General features: G+C 42.6%; 2 protein-coding genes across 2 annotated transcripts in view; both read right to left on the bottom strand.

The window, feature by feature from the left end:
• The window catches only part of MTMR10 (myotubularin related protein 10), a 50,136-nt gene extending 42,028 nt beyond the window's left edge, over positions 1 to 8,108 (bottom strand). Inside the window, exons 1-2 of the mRNA XM_003121665.4 lie at positions 7,856 to 8,108; positions 7,212 to 7,272 (exon numbers count right to left, since the gene is read on the bottom strand). Coding sequence (XP_003121713.1) covers positions 7,212 to 7,272; positions 7,856 to 7,915 — 121 coding nt within the window. The 5' untranslated portion in view covers positions 7,916 to 8,108. The remainder of the gene's footprint in view (positions 1 to 7,211; positions 7,273 to 7,855) is intronic.
• TRPM1 (transient receptor potential cation channel subfamily M member 1) overlaps positions 18,886 to 25,355 on the bottom strand; it is a 138,674-nt gene continuing 132,204 nt past the window's right edge. The window contains exon 32 of the mRNA XM_021084963.1: positions 18,886 to 21,136. Within this exon, the coding sequence (XP_020940622.1) occupies positions 19,870 to 21,136 (1,267 nt within the window). The 3' untranslated portion in view covers positions 18,886 to 19,869. The remainder of the gene's footprint in view (positions 21,137 to 25,355) is intronic.

The raw sequence follows: 25,355 nt of genomic DNA, 5'->3' as shown, positions 1-25,355 counted from the left end.
CCAAAAAAAACATGTAGGCTCTCTGCTCACATAACAATATTCTGCTCTGACTTTATAAAAAAGAAGGAACCCTGGCTAGGAGCTGTCCTCAGTTACCCCCACAGACTGCAGTTCTGTGGGCCAGGAAGCCAGCTCACAGACGGGAAATTAAAAGAAGATACAAAGTGCCTCTTCCCAGACACAGAAACAGAAAAGCACTGAGACTGTTCTAGCTACATTTAAATTAGTGACCCTGAAGAGGAAACATCTAACAAAAGCTTCAAAACTCACAGAAACCATGAGGTTTTGGCAGAGATTTTCCTCCTGGGCTTCCAGGTGGACAGTGGTGTGCTGGAGGGCTTGCCTCTGTGGCCCTGCATTGCACAAGTCGATGGCTCAGCCAGCCCTGGTGGGAGAGTTCTTAGCACCAGGCACTTTCCAGCACACCCATGGCAAGAAGCCATGGGGGGGGGGGGGCTCACCAAAGAAAAAGTAGGAAGTTAGCTTCAGTGCAGGGCAAGCAAAAAAGCACCAGAGAAAAAACTATGTAAACTAGAAGACGATGGGCCAAGGCTTTCTACTATAACCTGGGAAAGCATCAAGAAATCATCAAAGTTTATTTTCTCAAGACCATTCATAAAGGTAAATAAGAAAATAAAATTAATAGGTATCCAAATGGCATAGCTAGGAAAGCATTTAACTCTCTTAGAAACAAAAAAATGTCACATTATCTTTCTTTCTTTCTTTTTCTCTTTTAAGGACCGAAGATGTGGCATATGCAAGTTCCTGGGCAAGCGGTTGAATCGGAGCTACAGCTGCCGGCCTACAGCACAGCCATAGCAACTCCAGATCTGAGCCAGGTCTGCAATCTGCTGAGTGAGGCCAGGAACTGCACCCGCATCCTCATGGATACTAGTTGGGCTCGTTTCCACTGAGCCACAGTGGGAACTCCCACATTATCTTTCATAACAGCTTACACATTTAGAAAGCCAATACATGCTTGATGAATTAAAGTAATTTTCCCCATAAATTTTAGCTTGAGAAATAGTTTAACAGAAAGCCTCGCTGTAACAGAAGCTAATTAATCTGTGGAATATGCAGAGGCCGAAAGTGTAACTCGATCTGTGGCTTTACATACGGTGAGTGACTGTCCCAGACCGCCTGGGGTTAAGGATTCCCACAGGCGGGACTGTGAACACTCAAGCCAGGACAGTCCAACTGTCACCTGAACTGTAGATAAATTCAGGAATTAAAGTGGCTTAACAGTTATCAAGGGAAGTTGAAACGACGTAGAAGACAAGCACCAAACAACTGATGCTGTCCCTGGTACTCGCAGGGTCACACATGATACAAAATGCATGCAGTCAAGTACCTTGACCAGGAAGTGCTACCCACCATAGGGGCTGAAGAAGGTCAGCAGTGCAGACCACAGAAGAGACTAGAGGGAAACCCTGAAGGCAGAGGAAGGTTAAGATAGAGAGAACATGTGATAATGAAACAAAGGCCTGAAAAAAGAATATGGCATCAGAGAGAGCAAAAAATCAGGCTGAGTGAAGCAAATTTCAATACAAGGAAATAGTGCAGAGGTCAGCAAGGTGAGTATTAGCAAATTAGAGGTTAAAGACTTTGGATTTTATCTTGTTTAAGCAGGATTTTCCTTATGGGGGTCCATGAAGGGTTTCTGCGCTACAAGGTCAGGAGTAAGGAGGTGGCCCAGGTCCTGCAGCAGTGGCCCGAGGAGCAAGTGGCCCCACACTCTTTGCAGGTTGTCCAGGTGAGGTAGAGACCCAACACCAAGACACTGCAGTTGATAACTCTATTCACCGTTCCACAGACCAGTTACAAGGCCTTCTGTCTTTCGAAAGCAAGGTATCTGAGAATTAAAATACTACAAAGTTCAGTCTCCAATGAGCTCTAAAGCCTATCTACAAAAAATAAAACAAACAACACCTTAAAGAGACAATCTTTGTTTTAAGGGATTCACAATCCAATTGAGGAAATAAAACCTCCAGTGAGGGAGAAGCAGAAAACAACAGTTACACAAACGGTCCAAACAATGAATATATTAAAAAAAAAAAAAAAAGCACCAACAAACCAGACATCTATCCAACAGTGGCTATTTTCATGTTCCCAATGGCCCAAGGTCGTGTGCTTTTCTGATCTGATTACAAAGACTCTGACAATCAGGGCATTCATAATGATGGACTGGTCAACCTCCTAAGGGAGGTGCTGCTAGGCTGCAGATGAAGCAGGAGTGGAGCTGACACAGCCTGTGCACAGAGCTGAGGCTTCCAACGATGTCTGGCAGAGTGCAGGCTTCTCCCGACCCCCAATCCCCCGCCTTCTTGGAGCTGCAGCACCTCTGCTCTCCTCCACTGAAGCACTTGCACGTGAACTGAAGCTCAGGCAGGACACTCCTCGTCAGCTCTTCCCCCTCTGCCAAACACGTATTCCACACTGCCAAACACAAACTGACTCCTGTGGGCACAGCACCTCCGGCCATCCTCCCTCCCACCTCACAGAGCCTTAAAAAGATCATGTCCCAGAGTGACAGGACAGAAAGCCACCACGCCCCATTCACTGCAAATTTCGCTGCTCGAGACAAAGCCACTGGCAGTTCACTAGCCTCTGTTCAGCAGGCCAGGGACAGGAAACCTAGTGACTCCCAAGACATTCCATTTTCTGGCAGCTGAAATGTTCTGAAAGCTACTCCTTAAGCGAGGTCACAAAACCTGTCATGGTCATGGAAAGGGCAGAGCCAAGGACAGAGCTCTTTTTACCTCACTAGAGTGCTCCCTCAAGGATGACATCCAATCCATCCATTACCCAACTCGGGAGCCTAAGTCTGAACCCTAATGTCACCAGTGCAGTCAGGCAGGCCCTACTGTTCAGTGGTTAAAGGCACAGCCTGAGAGTAAGGTTCCTAATCCTGCCTCTGCCCTTACTGGCTGGGTGACACTGGGCAAGTCACTTAACCTCTACAACTACGCAGTCTTCTCAACTGTCAGGTGAAGGCAAACTGGTATCTTCCTGATAGGGCTGTTAGGAGCAGTAACCTGTAAGCTGCATTATACATTTGAAGGGTCTTAGTTGAAGGTTTCAAAAACATGCCTGAAACTAGGAGCTGAGGAGGCTGGACACCATCAGACCTTTCCCTCTGCCTCTCAAGACTTCATTCTTTTGGACAGGTTTTTTGGAGCTCCAGCCACAGAGAGCACTACCCAAAAGGACATTATCTCCCCTTAGTACCCATCTGAAAATATCCAGAGGCAAACCTGTAATCATGCTAGCAGTCTGAGGGTGGCTCATTAACCTTGCTGGCTGCACTAGAATCCAGGCTGGGTGCAGATGGGGAAGATGAATTTTTCAAAGAGAGAGGGTGCATTTTTCAGAAGATGGTAGGAAGATGCCAGGCAGACAAAACAAATGATGTGCTCTGTGAGTGCTTGTTATATTGCACCTCTAATATTATAGTAACTTCACTGAGTGACTTTCAGTTTAGGTTTCACGAAACAGGCATACTATGAAAATAATTCAGGGAACCAACATAAGAGTTTACCTTTAATTCTGCTAACGTAAAAACTTTTAAAAAGCCACGGCTACTATCACCATCACTTACAAAAGAACATATCTACACCTAAGAAGCTGGAAGGACATCATCTCAGAATAAAGGACAATCCTTTAAGTCAAATCGATTTAGCTTTAGGGGAAAAAGCTGCATTTTTCTTAATTTTTTCAATTTGACCAAGGGCTGTATAAACATCATCCAGATCTGATGTCAGCCAGGCCCTGACTGGAATCTGGAAATCACAGGGCCAGGTCACAGTCTCTGCCTTGTGCGTAGGGTGTGCCACAGGCCCTGCTGCAAGTCAGGCCCACCCCTTCTCCAGCACCTTTCTGGCAAGGCCAGAGCCAGGCCCCAAGGAGATACTTGGCTCAGTGAATGGATCCAGCAGCCTGGCAGTGGTCCAAACAGACACAAACATGGTCTGGCAGCACCTGCCCTCACAAACGTATACTGGAACACACACACAGTTTAAAGTTCAAAATCTATTTTCAAAAGGATTGGGATGATTTTACACACACAACAAAGTCATTAAAGAACGAAATTCAGGTGATGATGGGAAGATGAAGAGAGAGGCAGGCTGCTGTAATAGAGCCCTATACTTCAATTCCAGGCTCAGGTACAATTTTGAGAAGTGTGGCTCTGGGGGAGAGCAGAAACACTTGGCACAAAAAAAGTCTTCCTCTCATCCCTAAATATGAAAGTGGGTCTCATGGCTATGGGAGCAGTTCAAGCAAGTGATCTGAGGCGTTCTTTCATTCTGTCATTCACGCAACCAACATCTCCCTGCACCCCACTAGATATCAGGGCCACAAAGCTGAATCAGGTACAATCTTTAACCAAAAGGAGTCCACGAACCAGGCAAGTTAGAAATTACTAACATACACACGATCTAAATTAAACTGCTCATCAGTTTTTCTGTTTCCTTTGTTTAATAAAAGATGAAGGTCATTTTATTTTTTGGCCACCTCTCAGCATGTGGAGTTCAAGGGCCAGGGATCAGATACGAACCCAGCAGTTGCAACTTATGCTGCAGCTGCGGCAACACCAGACCCTTAATCCACTGTGCGGGGCTGAAGATCAAACCTGAGTCCCAGGGTTCACCAAGACACCACCCATCCCGTTGAGCCACAGCGGGAAGGCCAATGAATGTCATTTTAAATCCGGCCTCCTTAAGTTCCACCAGAGTACTCAGCAAGCACACACAAATAAACAAGTGATTTTGTGTTCAAATTTTCATCTGCTTATTGAATTAAAAGTTCAAACTTTGGGCAACTGAAGTAGGATATCCTTGAAGCTGAGGCATCGTGCCAAAGTGTAACATCCAGTACTATATCTCTGAACAATTGCTTCCTTGTTTCTTAAGCCCGTGTAAAGCCACAGGTGACTTGGCCAAATTTTCTCTTGGTTTCTGACTATAACGAAGGCCAGAACTCTATTATTAAGCCCTCTTAGTAAAAGCCCTGACCGAGCCCACATCTTCAGATTACCAATGCTTCAGTTACTTTCCACATCGTCCCCAGATTATATAGGGAGAGAGGAGTAGGGCTGCAGGCCAAAAAAGGAGCAAGAGGTTCCAGTAGTGGTCAGAGAAATGACCTGAGAGGTGAAGCAGGGCACAGAGACCATGACCTGATGACCAGACAGAAAGAACATGGAAGAGCGTGGGAAGGCCAGGATGAAAAGGAAAGGACAGAAGGGGTGGGGAGGGAGGGCAAAAGACACACTAATTTAGGATTGACTCAATGGTCTATGAGGAATAGGCTGGTGCAAAGAAAATGCTGGGTGCCAAAGCCATCATGTATGCATACATGGAGCCAATGAAGAAAAGCTAACATGGGTCAGAAGATCCAGACTTAGCTGTGATTCCTTTCTTTTTTGGCCAAACTTGTCACATGCTGAAGTTCCTGGGCCAGGGACTGAACCTGAGCCACAGCAGTGACAACGCAGAATTCTTAAGTGCTAGGCCACCAGGGAACTCCAGCTTCAATTTCAAAGATAAGTAACCACTTACATTAAGAAATGGGTTTACATCTTCCCAAGAAAACTCTGACTTTTTAACAGAAAAGTAAGGTCTTAGTTAATTCTATAGAACAGATACTCCTACAATGTAAAGTTCCTTGAGCTTACTGATATTTAGTAACATTATTCACAAGCACATCTTAAATGTAAAAGTTAATTTTTAAAAATGAAGCACTCTCAGTTGTAGCTAAGACCATGTGGTTTAGTAGTGTCAAACAGTAATACTGGAAGGGGGATCAAAGCTTAAGAACAGGGCCTCTTCAGACAAAGTAAAAGGAGCCAAAGTTCAGGAGCTCACAGGCACCATTCAGAACAAATACTGTTTGCCACAGCTGACTCTCAAATGCCTGGAGTGACTAAGACCAAAACAGAGCACACACAGGGAGCAAAGGTTACTAATTCTATTGTCCACTTGAGGAAAAGTACAAAGGATTATTTAGTACACACTGTTTGGCTAAAAAGCATTAACAAAATAAAGGGAAAATATTTATAACTAACTAGCCATACTAAAGTTTAGAACAATCTTAAGTCAGCATCTATAACACGGAACCATAGGTTGATGTTTTTGTTTGTTCCTACTCAATATTAAAAATTTTAAAGGACAAAATTTAAAGTGTTTATATTTGTTCCATTACTACCTATCTAATCATTTTACCAGATTTAGCATTAAGTAATGACTGAGATTTTTACATGTTGACAGTAGACACACAAGCTGGTATTTGGTTATATTTCAGGTTTAAATCAAGTTTTTCTAAGTATCTGGCTACTTTCCCCAATAAGCATATTAAACAAGTTACTTTTCTTAAACATATACTTGTCATGTAATTCAAAATACCAATCAAATAAATATCTTACATGCTTTAAAATGAAACTCCTATTTACCATCAATTCCTACATCTACCTCTAAGGTCAATTTTGTTAAACCAGTGCTTCTCCACAGGGAGAAAATTTTGCCCCTAAAATAAAAGGGTTTGGCAATGTCTGGAGACATTCTGCTTCTCATAAGTGGGAGGTAAAGGAGGGGATGCTACTGGCATCTATTGGGTAGAGACCAAGGATGCTTCTAAACATCTTGCAATGCACAGGACATCCTTCCAACAAAGAATTGTCAAGCCCAAAATGTCTATAGTGTCTCTGCTGGGAAACCCCATTCTAAATTGAAACAAGAAGATCTGCAAACACAGCTGACACCTTCAAAAAACAATTGCCAAGTAAGTAATTCAAAGGTCACTAAGCTCTATCACTGGTATAGAGACCCAAACATAATAAAAGTTGCTTTTCATACTGTTAAAATGATGATCTATTAACCATTCCTGCATGAATTTGCAGACAGTTCTTTCACTACCTAAGCAATTAATGATAGCTTTCAAAAAGCACATTTCAGGAGACAAAAGAGGAAATAAGAGTGATATTCTTGACAGTTTTCTATGATGCGTCAATTTTCAAGGGCAAATACCCATTTAACACTACTTTTTGTTGCTGTTGTTTACATCTTACCAACTTTTTCCCTCCCTCCTCAGTCTTAGATTTTTAACTTGCTAAACTTTAAAGTAAATGAGGAAAGTTAACCACATGGTACTAGCTGATAGAAGAGTCTTAGACCAAAACACACCACTAAATTATCTATTAGAACCCTCATGTTTACCTGGCAAAAGAACTGGCTCCAGTTTTTTAATCTTCGGTTCCGAATTAATCTTATCGTCAGTCTGAAATACATTAGCAAAATAAATCAAAATCAAATCTTTTTTTCCCTGTGAGAGACTAAAGCAAATTTAGTTTTCTAAGTGATGATACATATCCCCCCCTTAAATTCTTTCACATTTTCACCCAGCTCTTTTAAAGAAAGGTCTGCTCATAATGGAATTGAGAGTCTGAGCATAAAAACACTCTAAGCGCCTAAGCCGCTTCCAGGTGTTCACTTTTAAGACAGGTGCGTGACTTCTTCCACTAAGTGCCCACAGGCGATGTAATCAGCTGGCGGTCACAGCAGGGACTGTCGCCAAGCAAAGGGCTAAATAAATCCGGCTCCGGTTGCTCCGTCGCTCCCGGGGGTCTTGGGGGGAGGGAATGGCTGCGGCGGAGTTCTGCAAGTTTCCAAGGAGCCAGTGGGGCTCCCAGGAAGGCGCGCTTCCCCGAGCCAAGGTCGGGCAGCCGCGCAACTGGGGACAGAGGACGGGGAACCGGGGTGGGGTCGGGGGACAGGGCAACCTCCGGGCTCCCCCGCTCCCCGGCGGGCCCGCGGCTCCCCGGAAGCGCGAGGAGAAGGTCCCGGGGGAGAGGGATATTTACCTGGGGGGGCGGCAGGAGGTAGGACCTGAAGGTGGGTCTGGGCGGCTTGAGCGAGAACATGGTGCCGCCACCGGCTTCGCTCCGCCGGGCCGGGTCGCGGCCCGGGACCCGCCTCCCGACGCCCGCGGGCTGCGAGCTCCCAGTGCGGCCGCCCTGGCACGGTCTGCGGCCAGCCGGGCCGGGAGGGCTGACGGGCGGAGACTCGGCGGAGCGCCCGCCCGAGCGGGGAGGAGCCGGGGCCCATCCCCGGAAGGGGCCCGGCGCCCCGCCCCACCCCGCCCGGCGAGAGGCACGCGCAGGGCCGGCGGCCGGCCGCTCCCGACCTCTAGGCCGCGCCGGCGCCGGAACGCGAGGCCTACGCAGAGTGCCTTTGCCCAGCCCTCAGCTAGGGTGCCGGGGGGAGCGGGGCCCGGGAGCCATCTTGAGAACCCCGCTTGGGCGGGGTAGGGGCGCACCTACGGCGGCCGGCAGGGTCCTCGGCGGCCGGCGAGAACCTACGGCGGCTGGCAGGGGTCATGGCGGCCTGCGGGGTCACGGCGGTAGCTGGAGGCTCCCTTTGATAGCTACTGCGCCGCAGTTCCGCTCTTCCTGAGACAGCACCTTCCACTGCTGGTCTCTAGTCACCGTGCTCACGCGGGGATTGTTGTTTTCAGTCTTTGGGAGGAGCTGGGGTGGGGGTGAGGGACAGAGGACTCTGGAGCCCCAGGCTTAGCGGGTCACGCTGTCTGCGCCCAGCGGATGAGGGACGGGCCCCGGGAAAGTGGCCCAGGACAGCTGACAGTGACCGGGATCAAACGGTCAGCTCGGTCCCTTCAAGGTCCCACACCAGGGAAGACTTTCTTCCTTCACCTGGTCTGTTTGTTTTAGCGTGAAGCTTTGTGACTGAGATGTCTTGCTGCTCAATTCCGTGGGGTGCTGAGGCTGGCGTGGGCATGGGCGCTGTTGACACAGGACGATGTCAGCAACCCGGACAGCTCAGTTTATTTTAACTCCTAGCCTCGTTGTTAAACTTAAGTGTGAACAGATATTAAGAAAGTCGCCTTCCTGTTTTTTCTTGCCTATCCTCACATGCAAAGGTACAGCAAGTAGATAAATAATTAAAAGCTCAGCAAGAATGAGTCCTTAGCGGTGTGAAGGGCTTCCTTAGGCTATGGCCTGAATATTCTGGCCATTAATTGCAGAGAGCAGAAGAATTTCTGCACATCAAGCACGGGCCATTTCTGAACTCTTTAACAGAATTCCGAACTGAAGCAGCCTTTGGTGGAAGGGGGTTAGTGATGTTACCTTCTTGTAAATCTTAGTTGAGACTAGATTCTTCTCACACTTTGAAGAATAAATCCCTAATCCAACGTTTTATAAAAAATGTCACCAGGAAGCTCCAATGTGGCCATATGAATCATACTGACAAATGTTAATGGAAACACTAAAAAAACTTAAGTGTTTAAGATTCACAAGTTACTTTTTCTTGGGTCCTGGATCCAGAACTCCACTGATCTTTCTGGTTAACTTGAGTAACATATGATTCCATTTTTCTCAGGAACCACAATTGTACTTTAAAATGTTAAGCCCAGTGAGTTATAGGTGTAAAGGTACTATTGTCCACACATGTTTAAAACCTTTTAATGAGTAGTCTGTGATCTCACTACATTAAATGGATTTAAAGAAAACAAACTCATAGAAAAGGAGATCAGTTTTGTGGTTACCAGAGTGGGGGGCCGGCGGGGGGATTGGAGAAAGATGGTCAAAATGTACAAACTTCCAGTTACAAGGTAAATAAGTCCTAGGATGTAATGTACAGCATGGTGAGTATAGTTAACACTACTGTGTGATATACAGGGAAATTGTTAAGAGTAAATCCTAAGTGTCTTCATCACAAGGGAAACTTTCTTTCTCTTTGTATCTGTATGAGATAGTGGATGCCAACTAAACTTGTGATAATCATTCGGCAGTATGTGCAAGTCAGACCTTTATACTGTATGCCCTAAGCTTATAAAGTGATGTATGTCAGAGTTCCCGTCATGGCCCAGTGGAAATGAATCCTACTAGGAACCATGAGGTTACGGGTTTGATCCCTGGCCTCGATCGGTGGGTTAAGGATCTGGCACTGTGGTGAGCCGTGGTGTAGGTCGCAGACGCATCTTGGATCCTGCATTCCTGTGGCTGTGGGTAGGCTGGCAGCTGTAGCTCTGATTGGACCCCTAGCCTGGGAACCTCCATATTCCATAGATGTGGCCCTAAAAAGCGAAAATAAATAAATAAATAAAATTAATCTCTAAAAAAATAAAGTGATGTATGTCAATTATATCCCAATAAAACTGGAAAAAGTAGGATTTTTTTCCCCCATAAATACTCATCAGGGAATATGTGGATCTTGATTTATACTAAATGGCTTAGTGTGATTTGGGTTTTGCCAGACAGGTTTTCTTAGTATTACAACTCTAATAAGTGGCCATACAATTGCAATATGGAAAAACTCTGATTTCCAGATTTGTTATGACCTACCCTAAGTTTTAGGACATTTCCAGGTATCTAATTGTATTAGTCTGCTTGGGGTTGCCATGATATATCACAAACCAAGTGGCTTAAACAACAAAAATTTATTTTTCACAGTATTGGAGGCTAGGAAGTTCAAGATCAAGATGTAGGCAAGATGGAATTCTGCTGAGAGCTCTCTGCCTGGCTTGCACACAGTGGAGAGACCTGGGAGTAAAGTGCCTCACTTTGGTGTCTCTTCTCACAGAGCATTAATCCTGTTGGATTAGGATCCCATCCCTTATGGCCTCATTTAACTTTAAGTAAAGGCTTTGTCTCCAAATATAGTCACCTTGGGGGTCACGGCTTCAGTGTATGACTTTTGGGAGAACACAGTGCTGTTCCTAGCACTGGTCTTATAGCTTCTTCTCAGTGCTTGATGCTCAGTAAGTTTGGAATAGCTGACTATCTCTTATGGCTCTAATGTCATGGTTTTGATCTATTTTTCTGACTGTTTCCATTACTGGTTCTTCCTTCTTGAGGGATAGTGACATTCCCTACAGATCATTTCCTTTTCCTTGTAGAGAGGGAAAAAAAAAAAAAAAAAAAGCGCTAACGTGTTTTGAATATCTATTAGATGCTAGGTAGTTCATATATTTCATTCAGTTACTATGTTTGTATTGAGGGCTAACTGTGCTAAAAACCACTTGGGTCACTAAGACAATGTATCTACTTACCTGGCATTTTCACCATGGCTGTAAAGATGTAAAAATTGATGTATAAGTGCCATGAAAAAAATAAAACATGGGAAGAGGATGAGGGTTTTGTTTTTTGATGGGAGATGGAGTGTAGTCAGGGAAGGCCTTTGTGATAAGATGACACTTGAGCAGAGATCAAAGGGAATAAGGGAGCAAGCCAGGTGGAAATCAGCAGGATGGGGGGTTAGCAGTGCAAATGCCCAGAGGTGAGAATTGCCTTGTGTGTTTAGAGCAGCCTAGTCCAGTGAGAGAAGAGGTCAGAGAAAAAGAACAACCCAAATCACATAGGGCCTGAAAGTCGAGACGCTTTTGCAATATCTCAAGCTAAGAATGATGTGATCTGACGTTTTAAAATAATCACTCCTTGGAGTTCCTGTCATGGCGCAGCGGAAACCAATCTGACTAGGAACCATGAGGTTGTGGGTTCGATCCCTGGCCTCGCTCAGTGGTATAAGGATCTGGCATTGCCATGAGCTGTGGTGTAGGTTGCAGACACATTTGGATCCTGAGTTGCTGTGGCTGTGGCGTAGGCCAGCAGCTGTAGCTCTCATTTGATCCCTAGATTGGGAACTTCCATATGCCATAGGTGTAGCCCTGCAAAGCAATAAATAAAATAAAATAAAAAAGTAATTCCTGTTCTAGAGGTATGGCATGGTAGAAGCTGTGGGACTAGCTGGAGGCTCTTATAACAGTCTGGATAAAAGAGGTGGTAGCCACGGAAGAGCCAATGCATGGTGGTTATATATAATGTCTACAAAGCTATGCTATCGCCTGAGTACACGGTCCTTTAACATGACTATTAAGTCATTTAAAAAATCTGTTCTGCGAAGTTAACAATAGCAGCATAATTGTTCAGTTTCTCCATGAAAAAAGACAAAGGAAACAAAACCCCACAGACAGCACTGATCACAAATCTAAGTGAAACGGTATCCCCATGATTTCCAAAGTATAGACACATAGGAGCAAACCGATAGCAAGACCTTTGTGATATCAGCAAAAGGGTATCTGGAGGATCCAAAAATATAAAGAAGGTATTTACTGGCCCAGCCAGTCAAGTTGAGAGGAGCAGGCAAACTAGACAGTTGTGTTTGCTATGGCCTGAGAGGCAAGGGCTCACAGCAAGGTCTGGGAGATGGAACAATACTGCTGTAGGAACTCTTGAACCTAACTTACCAGGCTTCCTTCAAAGAAAGGAAAGCACGCTGTGGATAAACTGCTGGGAAACAAACTTGAGGCAAGTTGAGACAAAGAAAAGAGGAGGGCCAGAAAAAAATGGAGGACCCAGAAAGCTCTGAAAGTAAGCTGACTTTACAAAATTGCAATGCCAGAATGTAAAAAAAGGTTCTCTGTGAAGTTAGAAAAGCTATTCTGACAACTGCCTCCTTCAAAAAGTTTGAGAAAATTAATTCCACGTGAAAATAGTCAAAGGAAAGTATGGACATCAAATCCCATAGAAAACTATTATAACGAAAAAGAACAGATTTGAGCTCCTATGGCCAATAAAAGCACATCAGAAAGACATGCCTTCAGCGCAGATCAAAACTAACACCCAGCATTTCAGAAATGAAGATAAACCAAAAGAAACCCAATGGTGAATAAACCCAACTATTTAGGTCTTAAAGAGAAATGAAAGATAAAAAAGGAGAAAAATTTTAAAAAATCAGTGGAGATTAAACAAGATAAGCAAGAAAATGGCAAATATTGAGGATAGGCAAATGAGATCCAGCATACAGATAACTGGAACCCTTGAGGAAAAAGCAGGGTAGGGAATAAGGAAACAGAACAGATACTACAAACTATACTTTAAGAAAATGTTCTTGAAAAAAAAGCTTTTGAAACTATACATCGAGAGAATATACTACACTTGAGAATACTGAGCCAGAGTTACCAGTGCTAATATATATTCTTGTAAAACTACTGGACTTTAAAGAAAAAATAAAGAAAATTTCTTTGGGTATCTACACAAAAAGAGCAGACAAGTTTTAGATGAAAAAATTAGATTATCATCTGACCTTTTGACAGCAATGCTTTATGCCAGAAGAAAGAAGAAAATGGAGTAACATATTTAAGATATTTAAGGAAGGAAAATGTAAAAGGATAATAATTGCAGTGAGTTCTCTTATGGTGCAGCAGGTTAAGGATCTGGTGTTGTCATTGCTGTGGAGTATTCTAGTAACAACAATGTATTGAAACATATCAGATATGAAATCATAATGGTATATGTATACATATATGTATATATTTAAAATATATCAATCACCTTTGGAGGATGATAGAGAACCAATTCATTATCTTGAAAACTGGCAAATAAATGGGAACAATCAACCATTGTTTCTGTTGTACAGTATGAACTGTACCCCTGTGTAATCAAATAGTAGGTGAAAGAGATTGTCTCTTTACAAAGTATTCTAACTGATGAAAGGAAAAGAAATAATAGGATTTGAGTATACAAGTTTCAACCTCCTATGAATTAAGGGATCCAGGTATTGAGTATGAACAGCTGCTGACAACATAAAAAGAGAGACAAGGAGACATATGCTTCATGATGAAAGAAGCAACACCACCCAAGTAGCCTTGCTGGAGGCATTAAACCCAAGCCTGAACAAGCCTCTGAAGTCTCCCATCAACTTTCAGGCAGAGTAGGACACATCTAGTATAAATATTCAACCAGTAAAATTTAGACCATGGAAAACTTTGCAAGACAAATGGCCCACATTCTTCAACAGATGAATTGTAAGAAAGAGAAAGGGATAGAAATGGAACCAGCAAATTAAAGGAAAAAAAAAAAAAAGAGGGATACTAAACTACAGTGGAACATTCATGTGATAAAGCTATCATGAAATGCTAGTATGGTGATTTTAAAGCATGTCTGCAAGTTTTAAACATGCCTCCCACATATGACCCCTTTACTTGAATCTGGTCTTACTGACTCCCCTGTGACCAAGAAAATCCAGTGTAAGTGTCACTGCCTGACTTCCAAAGCTAGGTCCTAAGAAATAGTGACATCTCTTTCTTGCTTACTGGGATGCTTACTTTTCGAACCCTGACCGGATTACTATGAGGCTGCCATACTGTGAGGAAGCCCAGTGCACACTCAGAGGCTTGCACTGGTGGTCTGGCAGATGGGCTTTAGCTGAGATTCAGATCCCTGCTGACAGCCAGGATCAACTCCCAGACATGTGAGGGATGATGCTTCTGGATGATTCCAGCCTCCAGCTGTTAGGCCCTTCCAGACTTTGAGTCTTCCCAGCTCAAACATGTGGAGGAGACAAAATGATGTGCCATTGCCAGTTTGATTTTTTTTTTTTTTTTTTTTTTTTTGCTTTTTTTGCTTTCGAGGGGCGCAACGGCAGCATATGGAAGTTCCCAGGCTAGGGGGTCTAATCAGAGCTACAGTTGTCGGCCTACACCACAGCAACAGCAACCCAGGATCCGAGCCACATCTGTGACTTATACCACAGCTCATGGGAATGCCAGATCCTTAACGCACTGAGTGAGGCCAGGGATTGAACCCACAACATCATGGTTCTCAGTTGGATTCGTTTCCGCTATGCCACAATGGGAACTCCCCATTGCTAGTTTGTACTACATTAGCATTTCCCCCTCAATGCCACATTCAGTGATGTCAGCTTGAAGCTGGCCAGGGTAGGAATATTTACACCATGGGAATCAGCAAACACTACAAATCAGGGGCTCTCCTGCTATGCCTTTTCTGAATTCCTGACCCAGAGAATTCATGAGCATAATACAATAGATTTTTTTTCTTTTTAGGGCCACACCTGCAGCATATGGATGTTCCCAGGCCAAGGGTTGAATCAGAGCCGCAGCTGCCGGCCTGTGCTACAACCACAGCAATGCCAGATTCAAGCTGCATCTGCAACCTACACGCTGAATCCTTCACCCACTGAGTGAGGTCAGGGATTGAACTGTTGTCCTCATGGATACTAGTCAGGTTCTTAACCTACTGAGCCACAATGAGAACTCCAAAATAGATGTTTTAAGCCATTTGATTTTCTTTTTTTTTTTGGTCTTTTTATCTTTTTTGGGCCCTACCCGTGGCACATGGAGGCTTCCAGGCTAGGGGTCTAATTGGAGCTGTAGCTGCCGGCCTATGCCACAGCCACAGCAATGCCAGATCTGAGCCATGTCTGTGACCTGCACTACAGCTCACAGCAACACTGGATCCTTAACCCCCTGAGTGAGGCCAGGTATCGAACCTGCAACCTCATGGTTCCTAGTCGGATTTGTTTCTGCTGCGCCATTCGATTTTGTAGTCATTGTTTTAAAGCCAGGAGGTGGTTACCAGAAAAGGACAGCAGTTACTTTTGTGGGGAGGAAGATGGTCGAGACTGATATTTTGGAACTTCTGGGGTGGCTGGCAAATTCTATAAAAATGGGTAGAGATTAGAAGGATGTCCATCTTATGATATTTAATTAAGACATATATTTGTTTTGTGTGATTTCCTGTATCTTTTATTTTATAAAAAATGTTTCTATAAAAATTGTCTTTTTTATGTAGGAGATAGCAAGATGATAAATTCATTTCTATTTCCAATTTATATCCAGTCAAATGCATTTTTGATATGGAATAACTATATGAGAACATTAACAGTTTAAATTTTGAAACCTAAATTATGATTATTAAATTATATGAAACCTAAATTATGGAAACCTTGTGATGCAATATATGTGCAGAAAGTAGGCAGTCATATAGTCTCAAAGGAGAAAGTTGCTTATGATGAAGTCTTTTGGTAGTTTAATTTTTAATTCCCCTTTATTGAAATTTAAAAGAGCTTTTTAAGTTTGTATCAAACATCACATCATAACATTTATGAGTGTGGCAGAGTTTATGGGATACAAGAATAAATGGCTTCTGGAATTCCCATTATGGCTCAGTGGTAATGAACCTGAGTGGTGTCCATGAGGACATGGGTTTGACCCTGGCCCTACTTAGTGGGTTAAGGATCCATGAGTTGCAGTGTAGGTAGCAGATGTGGCTTGGATCTGGCATTCCTGTGTCTGTGGTATAGGCCAGAAGTTGCAGCTCCAGTTCAACCTCTAGCCTGGGAACTTCCATATGCAGCAGATGTGACCCTAAGAAGACCAAAAAAAAAAAAAAAGGTATAAAAGTTTTCTTAGAGTTCCTGTTGTGGCTTAGTGGTTAATGAATCCTACTAGGAACCATGAGGTTGTGGGTTCAATCCCTGGCCTTTCTCAGTGGGTTGAGGATCCGGCATTGCTGTGAGCTGTGGTGTAGGTCACAGACGCGGCTCAGATCTGGCGTTGCTGTGGCTCTGGTGCAGGCTGGCAGCAACAGCTCCAATTAGACCCCTAGCCTGGGAACCTCCATATGCTGTGGGTGTGGCCCTGGAAAAGGCAAAAAAAAAAAAAAAAAAAGTTTCTTATGTTACTTATTGTTTTACTTATAATAGAAATATAATTCTAATTTATTTACTAAGACAGTTCTACACTAAATGCTTTTTTTTTTTTTTTTTTTGCTTTTTAGGGCCGCACTCCTGTCATATGGAGGTTCCCAGACCAGGGGTCGAATTGGAGCTACAGCTGCTGGCCTACACCACAGCTCATGCCAACACGAGATCCTTAACCCAGTGAGCAAGGCCAGGGATCAGACCCAAAACCTCATGGTTCCTAGTTGGATTCATTTCTGTTGTGCCACAATGGGAACTCCTTAAATGCTTTTAAAAAAAAATGTATATTTTTGAAGTGTAGTTGATTTGCAGTGTTTCAGGTATATAGCAAAGTGATTCAGTTATACACATACACAAACACACACACACACAAACACATATATTCTTTTTCAGATTCTTTTCCATTATAGATTATTACAAGATATTGAGTAGTGTTCCCTGTGCTATACACAGGTTCTTGTTGGTTATCTATTTTATATACAGTATACATACCAGTGATTATCTGTTAATCCCAAATTCCAAATTTATCCCTCTACCCTTTTTCCCCTATGGCAGCCATGAGTTTGTTTTCTATGTCTTGGAATCTATTTCTGTTTTGTAAATAAGTTCACATGTGTCATATTTTAGATTCCACATATAAGTGATATCATATGGTATTTGTGGTATCTTAAGTGGTATCTTATGGTCTGACATACTTCATTTAGTATGGTAATCTCTAGGTCCATCCATATTGCTGCAAATGGCATTATTTCATTCTTTCTTATGGCTGAGTCATATTCCATTGTCTATGTCTATATCTATAACTATCTATCCAAAATCTTCTTTATCTATTGACTGACATTTAAGTTGTTTCCATGTCTTGACTATTGTAAATAGTGCTGCAGTGATCATTGGAGTACATGTACCTTTTTGACTTAGTGAGTTTTCATCTTTTCTGGATATATGTCCAGGAGTTGGATTACAGGATCATATGACAACTCTATTTTTAATTTTTAAAGGAAACTTCATACTATTCTCCAGAGTGGCTGCACCAATTTACACTCTCATCAATAGTCTATACTAAATGCTTTGAACATATGCAGTGTTTCCATTTTAATTTGCTAGATATACTATTAATCAGTATATCTGATTTGATCAGATTGGATGTCCTTAATATTTAGTCTCCTATCTTTAGTAAAATTGGAATGACATTGGATTAATAATAATATAATAACAAGCAGTCTAGCCCCTTAATATCTGACTTGTATTGGGTTGGAAGAGCACATAAATAGCTATATCATATGATTCCAGATGTGCAAGAAAGGTCCCTACCACAGGTTCTGAAATTCCACCATTAGAATATACTCATTTGGATCCACAAGACAAACAGCTTAAGAAAAAAAAAAAATCACATACCTTTCAGCCGACATTTGGACAGGAGATTCAGTGAGACTTTCAGGAATACACTCAGGTCCCATACCTGAGACAAAGTGAGAGTGACCTAGAAAAGGGGGCTCTGTAATGAGTAGCAGGTCGAGAATTCCAAAGAGAAGCTTGGCCTTCTTCGGACCTGGTCTTTCGAGCTGTCTAAGGTTTTCCAGCTTATTCCGAAAAAATCTGTTTTCCTAGGATGTGGCAAAGGGTTGAAAGATTTCTTGGCCCCAAAAGCAGAGATTCAGAAATGAGGTTAAATGGAACAGGTTAAGCATTGGGTCAAATAACACAGGTAGCTGGATTGATTAGAGTCTCACTATGATGGAAAAAAAAAATCATTAAAAAAAAAAAAAAGACTGGAGTGTCCATCGTGGCTCAGTGGTTAACGAATCGACTAGGAACCCTGAGGTTGATCCCAGTTCGATCCCTGGCCTTGCTCAGTGGGTTGAGGATCCGGTGTTGCCGTGAGCTGTGGTATAGGTTTTAGACGCAACTCAGATCCCGCATTGCTGTGGCTCTGGCATAGGCCAATGGCTATAGCTCCGATTCAACCCCTAGCCTGGGAACCTCCAAATGCCGTGGGAGCAGCCCAAGAAGTGGCAAAAAGACCAAAAAAAAAAAAAAAAAAAAGGCTCTTGGGAGTTCCCATTATGGTTCAGTGGATTAAGAACCTGACTAGTATCCATGAGGATGCAGGTTTGATCCCTGGCCTTGATCAGGGGGTTAACAATCCAGCATGGCCATAGCTGTAGTGTAGGTCAAAGATGCAGCCTGGATCTGGTGTTGCTGTGGCTGTGACGTAGGCTGGCAGCCACAGTTCTGATTTGAACCCTAGCCTGGGAAATTCCATATGCCACAGGTGTGCCCCTCCACCCCAAAAAACCCCCCAAAGTCTCATCAGAACAATAGACAAATAAGCAATCATTTTCCTTATTAAATAAATGGTATCCTTTATTAAATTTCAAAGCCCTACCAACCATGCAATGGTATACCAGTGCTTTCTGAATAAATCCAGCCCAGTTCAGGGATTCTAATCTGGCTACTAAACTCTTAGTCTCCTGAGGTCTCTGGTCAGTACCTTCAGCATAACTGCAGTGAATCAATCTGTTTGTGTCTGTCTGTCTCTCCCTTGCCAGTTTATGGTGCTGCTGTGTCTTTGAACTTACAAACTGAAGCACAGCTTGTGTTTTCAGCCATGAATCATCATTGTGATTCTTGACAGTTCCCGCCCTGAGTATGTAGCCTTTAGCTTTGCACAAACTATTGCAGAGACAGAGGTACCATTCATTGGTGTTTGCCAGCTGGGACTACATGACAACAGGAAAATTCATGTTGGATACTTTATTTTTACACATTAACAAAATTCTTGGTCACCCTACCCTATTACAAAGTGACCTTGGATATAATTGTGCACTTTTTTATTTATCGTGTAACTTTAAGCATAAAACATTAAAATGTAAAACAAACAAAACCCATAAAGAACGTATGTTTATGGATCCTTTCCAATTCTCACTTCTTGTACTTTATACTTTTATTGTTCTTCTCTCTCACCCCTCCTGTTTTCATATTTGCCTTCTTTTTAATTTCCCTTTCTTAAATAATTGCTTACTCCCTTAAGTAACCTATTGGTGGCACTCAAAGTCATCTCTTAGGCTATTTGGTTGCCCCCAGAAATAAAGAGATTGTAGGATCTTGTGTATTGATTAGGCAGTTTATCATGATTGGAGTATTATCACTTTCATTAGTCCTACTCCAACTAAAAAAACTAGGTTTAGTCACACATGCTAACAAAATATTAAAGTTTAGTGCATTAAACTTTAAATTAACAAGTCCAAATCACCAACATTTTTAGTGAAAATGTTTTCAGAAATTGCTGATGTTTAAGATGACCAATATGGACTCACTCATGGTTCTGATTTAAACATCAAATAAACAAAACACATTAGCACTCAGTTTCTGTGGAAGGTTTCTCTTGCTTACCTTTCTGTTCTTCAGTTGTGATTCCAGACACAACTACTAAGCTACCTATACTGCTGGCATGTCCAGATCTCTCTAAGTTGCCCTGAATGGCTTTAGTATTCCTAGAGTGGCCGTGTAAACTTTTTGACCTTAAAGATGAGAATCCCAAAGTCCTGTCTGTTTGCACAGACAGTAAGTTTTCCTTGTCAGTTCTGTCAGTAACAGCTAGAGACAAAGGAGAGCTCTCAGGGGCTGTTTTAGAAACACAGTTTTCATCTTCAGTGTCTGTGCAATGTCCTTTGTGCTCGGCCCATGCTGCAGCTTCCGACCCAAAGGAAGGGATATCTGTACTTTGAGAACGTGTAATCTTGTGAACTTGATACTTCCATTCTGTGGTCCATTGCTGAACTGCTGAGGGGCACGGCTGGCCCACAACCTCACTGTACTCTGCATTCCAGTTGTTAACGCCACTGACCAGCTTTCTTCCACGGGAATACACAAAGCTTCTGGACTTCATTGTTTTGCAAGCACAGAACGTCTCATCAGGGTAATAGTGTGTCATTTGTGCTTCTTCCAAGGGATAAGAAGTGGTGCCTTCCATCTTTGTTGTTTCCACTGTTAGCTGAGTGCCGGGAAAATCAAACTCGTTCTGTCCCTGTGGGACATTTGTTTCATTTAAACATAGGGAAACAGTTTCTTCTCTTTTAGAGTTGGCCTGCCTTTCATCGTCTTTAGGTGAAATCCCAATATCTGGATCTAATTTCAGCTCAGAGGTGATCTTCATGTGGTCTTCAGCAAGCTGACTACAATCTGGGATTGCTGGTGTGCCAGGTGGCAGGTGAAGGCTGCCCTGGAGCTCTGGGGCCAGATGTGTTCTTTGGTCCTTCTCTTCTTGCGTGCAGAAGGAGCCAGCTTTTTTCCTGAACACTGTCCCTGGTGGCATGGAGAGAGAAGTATCTTCATACAACAACTCCTCCCCATTAAAATGGTACCTGTACAGGCTGTAGCCGTCGGCGCTGTTGATGCTGCTTTGCCTTAGGAGAAATGTTGCATCACATTCTGAAGAAGCCCGGGACCGAGTCTGTATCAGGTCAGATTTGTCAATTCCTGCAAGGTTTTCGAGAGCATTAACCATTCTGTTAGAAAGTTCTTCCAGCTGGGAAAGCCGAAGGTCGACTGTCTGTAGGGAAGTCTTCATAAAGTTTTCCCTTTCATTGATTTCTTCCAACCTCATTGACATATTTTCAACTCTGGTGAATACAAAGGGATAGGGTTATTAAACCAAGATGAACTAAATTAAAACCAAAAAACAACATATAATGTTATTGCTGTTATGTGATTTTTTTCAGGCATTTGGGAATGATGGGGCTGGTTGGGCATATTTTTGAACTTCACTAATATAACCACTGAAAATTACCATGAGGCACATTGGAAAATAATAGAAATACAGTTAACAGAGTTCTATTTGCCGTTCATTGCTCTTGGTGCCTGATGTATTCATTAATAAGCCCTCACAGAGGTAATTATTCCAGGCTTGTTTAACTCCTACCAGCCCTATGAGGTGGCATTATTGTCATCATGACCATTTTACAGATGGGTAAATCAAGTCATGGAGTACACAAGTAAGGACATATGGGTGGCAACAGTGGAGCTGGGATTTGAAGGTGCCTAGAGTGGCTCCAGAATTGGCTCCAGCTCTGGTCTCTTAGCTGGTTTATCAATGCCTCTGAGAATAAAGGCACTTAGGTTTTTGAGTTTTCACTCTAACTGTCAGCAATGAATGGTTATGATGACACAATAAATGAATTAAACCCCTTATTTGAAGTTCAAGGGATTCAGAAAATGAATTGCTGGTAATTCAGATTCATTGCTAATCATTAGAGAAATACAAATCAAAACTACAGTGGGATACCACATTATACCAGTCAGAATGGCCATTATTTAAAGTCTACAAATAATAAATGCTGTAAAGGATGTGGAGAAAAGGAAGCCCTTGTGCACTCTTGGTGGGAATGTAAGTTGGTGCAACTACTATGGAAAACAGTGTGTAGATTCTTTAGAAAACTAAAAATAGAACTACCATATGATCCAACAATCCCACTCCTGGGCATCTATCTGGAAAAAACTATAATTCAAAGATATATGCACCCCAATGTCACTGCAGCACTATTTACAATAGCCAAGGCATGGAAGTAACCTAAATGTGTTATCAACAGATGAATGGATAAAGATGTAGTACATACATACAAAATAATACTACTCAGCCATTGGAAAGAATGAAATAAGGCCATTTACAGTAATGTAAATGGATCTAGAGATGATCATACTAAGTGAAGTCAGAAAGAGAAAGACAAATATCATATGGCATTACTGATATGTGGAATCTACAATATGATGCAAATGAACTTATCTATAAAACAGAAAAAGAAGGATGGGATTAAGACGGTGTAGAAGGACTAAAGCTTAGCTTCCCTCATAAAAACAACAAAATTATAACCAACTGCTGAACAACCTTCAACAAAATTAGACTGGAAACTATCTAAAAAGATACTCTGCTCCAAAAGACAAAGAGGATGCCACATCAAGATGGTAGGAGGAGTGATTATGTGATATAAGCATCCTCATACCCACCAGTGGGCAGCCCACACATTGGAAAGTAACTATATTGCAGAGGCTCACCAACAGGAGTGAGAGTTCTGAGCCCATATCAGGTCCCCTTGCCTGCCATGCATTGGGAGGAGGAGACCCCAAAGAATTTGGCTTTGAGGGCCACGGGGCTTGTGTGCAGGAGCTCCATGGGACTGGGGGAAATGGAGACTCCATTCTTTTCTTTTCTTTTTTTTTTTGTCTTTTTGCCTTTTCTAGGGCTGCTCCCACAGCATATGGAGGTTCCCAGGCTAGGGGTCTAATTGGAGCTGAAGCCACTGGCCTATGCCAGAGCCACAGCAACACGGGATCTGAGCCACATCTGTGACCTACACCACAGCTCACGGCAACACCGGATCCTTAACCCACTGAGCAAGGTCAGGGATTGAACCTGCAACCTCATGGTTCCCAGGCGGATTCATTAACCACTAAGCCACGACAGGAACTCCCCAGACTCCATTCTTGAAAGGCACACACAGAGTTTCATGTCCACCGGGTCTCAGGGCAAAGCAGAGACTCCGCAGGAATCTGGGTGAGACCTGCCTACGGTTCTTGTAGGATCTCCTGGGAAGACAGGAGATGACTGTGGCTCACTGTGGGATAAGGACATTGGAGGCAAAGGTCTTGGGAATAATCATCAGTGTGAACTCCTCTAGAGGTGGACACTTTGGAAAAATCTGTCTCTACTCATCAGAGTTGAAGAGCCCCAGGCCAAACAATAAACTGTGTGGGAACACAGCACCACTCATCAGTAAACAGGCTGCCTAAAGACCCCTCCCCAGGCACACAGCTGCCTCTAATAATGCCCAGAGATGAAGGCCCACCCACCAGAGCGATAAGAATCAGCTCCTCCTACCACTGGGTAGGTACCAGTCCCTCCCATCAGGAAGCCTGTAGCAAGACCCTGTACCAATTTCAGCCACAAAGGGGGCACACATCAGAAGCAAGAGTGGCTACAACCCTATTGTCTACAAAAAGGAGACCACACTAAAAATCTACACAAAATGAAAAGGCAAAGAATTATGACTCAGATAAAGGGACACACACACACACAAAAAAAAACCCCCAGAAAAACAGCTAAGTGATCTGGAGATTGCCAACCTCCATGAAAAAGACTTTACACTAATGATAGCAAAGATGATTTGAGAGCTTGGAAATAAATTGGAGGCAAAGATTGATTAATTATAAGAAATACTGAACAAAGAAATAGAAGATGTAAAGATTAAGCAAGCAGAGATGCAAAATAAAATAACCGAAATAAAAAATTCACTAGAAGGAACAAAGAGCAGAATGCAGAAGAAGGAGTAAACAAGGTGGAAGACAGGCTAGTGGAAATCACTGACAAGGAGCAAAAAAGAAAAAAAAGATTAAAAAGAAATGAAGACCATCTAAGAGAACTCTGGGACAACTTCAAATGCACCAATATCTGTATTACAGGGGTGCCAGAAGGAGAAGAGAGAGAGAAAGGGCCAGAGAAGATATTTGAAGAGGTAGCTGAAAACTTCCCTAACATAGGGAAGGAATCACTCACTCAAATCCAGGAAGCACAAGGAGTACTATAAAAAATAAATCCAAGGAGAAATACCCAAAGACACATATTAATCAAACTGACCAAAATTAAAGGCAATGAGAAAATACTGAAAGCAGCAAGGAAAAAGAAACAAATAACAAACAAAGGAACCCTGATAAGGTTACTGGCTGATTTTTCAGTAGAAACTCTGCAGGCCAGAAGGGATTGGCATGATATACTTAAAGTGATGAAAGTGGAGTTCCCATTGTGGTGCAGCAGAAATGAACCTGACTAGGATCCATGAGGACCTTGCTCAGTGGGTTAAGGATCTAGTATTGCCATGAGCTGTGGTGTAGGTCTCAGGCATGGCTAAGATCCTGAGTTGCTGTAGCTGTGGTGTAGGCCGGCAGCTACAGCTCCAATTTGACCCCTAGCCTGGGAACTTTCATATGGCTTTGGGTGTGGCCCTAAAAACCAAAAAAAAAAAAAAAAAAAAAAAAGGCATGAAATGAAAAAACCTCCAGCAAGATTATTCTACCTAGCAAGGCTCTCATTCAGATTTGAAGGAAAAATCAAAAGCTTTATAGAGCAGCAAAAGCTAAGAAAATACAGCACCATTAAACCATCTTTATAATGACACTGAAGGAACTTTTCTAGGTGGGAAAGAAAGGGTCACAGCTAGAAACAAAAATATTACAAATGACAAGGCTCACCAGTAAAGGCATATATATAAAGATTGGAAATCATCCACACACAAATATGCTACCCAAACCAGAAATCAGGTAAAGAGGAGGGTACAAGTGCAGAATACTGGAGATGCATTTGCAATCAAGAGACCAGCAACATAAAAAATTCCATACATATATACATATTCCTATATCAAAACTTCGTGGTAGCTGCAAATGAAGAACTGACAACAGATACACACACAAATAAGAAAAAGCAATCTAAACACAACACTAAAGACTAAAGTCAGCAATCACAAGAGAAGAGAACAAGAGAAAAAGGTAAGAAAAAAGACCAAGAAAAACAAATCCAGAACAATTAATAAAATGGTAATAAGAACATACATATAAGTACATATCAAAATTACCTTAAATGTAAATGGACTAAATGCCCCAACCAAAAGATATAGACTGGCTGAATGGATACAAAAACAAGACCCATATATAAGCTGTCTTCAAGAAAGTCACTTCAGTTCTAGGGACACATACAAATTGAAAGTGAGAGAATGGAAGAAAATATCCCATGCAAATGGTAATCGAAAGAAAGCTGGAGTAGCAATACTCATTTCAGACACAATTGACCTTAAA

Source organism: Sus scrofa, chromosome 1 (genome assembly GCF_000003025.6).
Source record: "Sus scrofa isolate TJ Tabasco breed Duroc chromosome 1, Sscrofa11.1, whole genome shotgun sequence".
In the NCBI taxonomy this organism is placed as follows: Eukaryota; Metazoa; Chordata; class Mammalia; order Artiodactyla; family Suidae; genus Sus; species Sus scrofa.
Note: the sequence above shows the minus strand (reverse complement) of the source record. Positions and strands in the feature narration are given on the sequence as shown.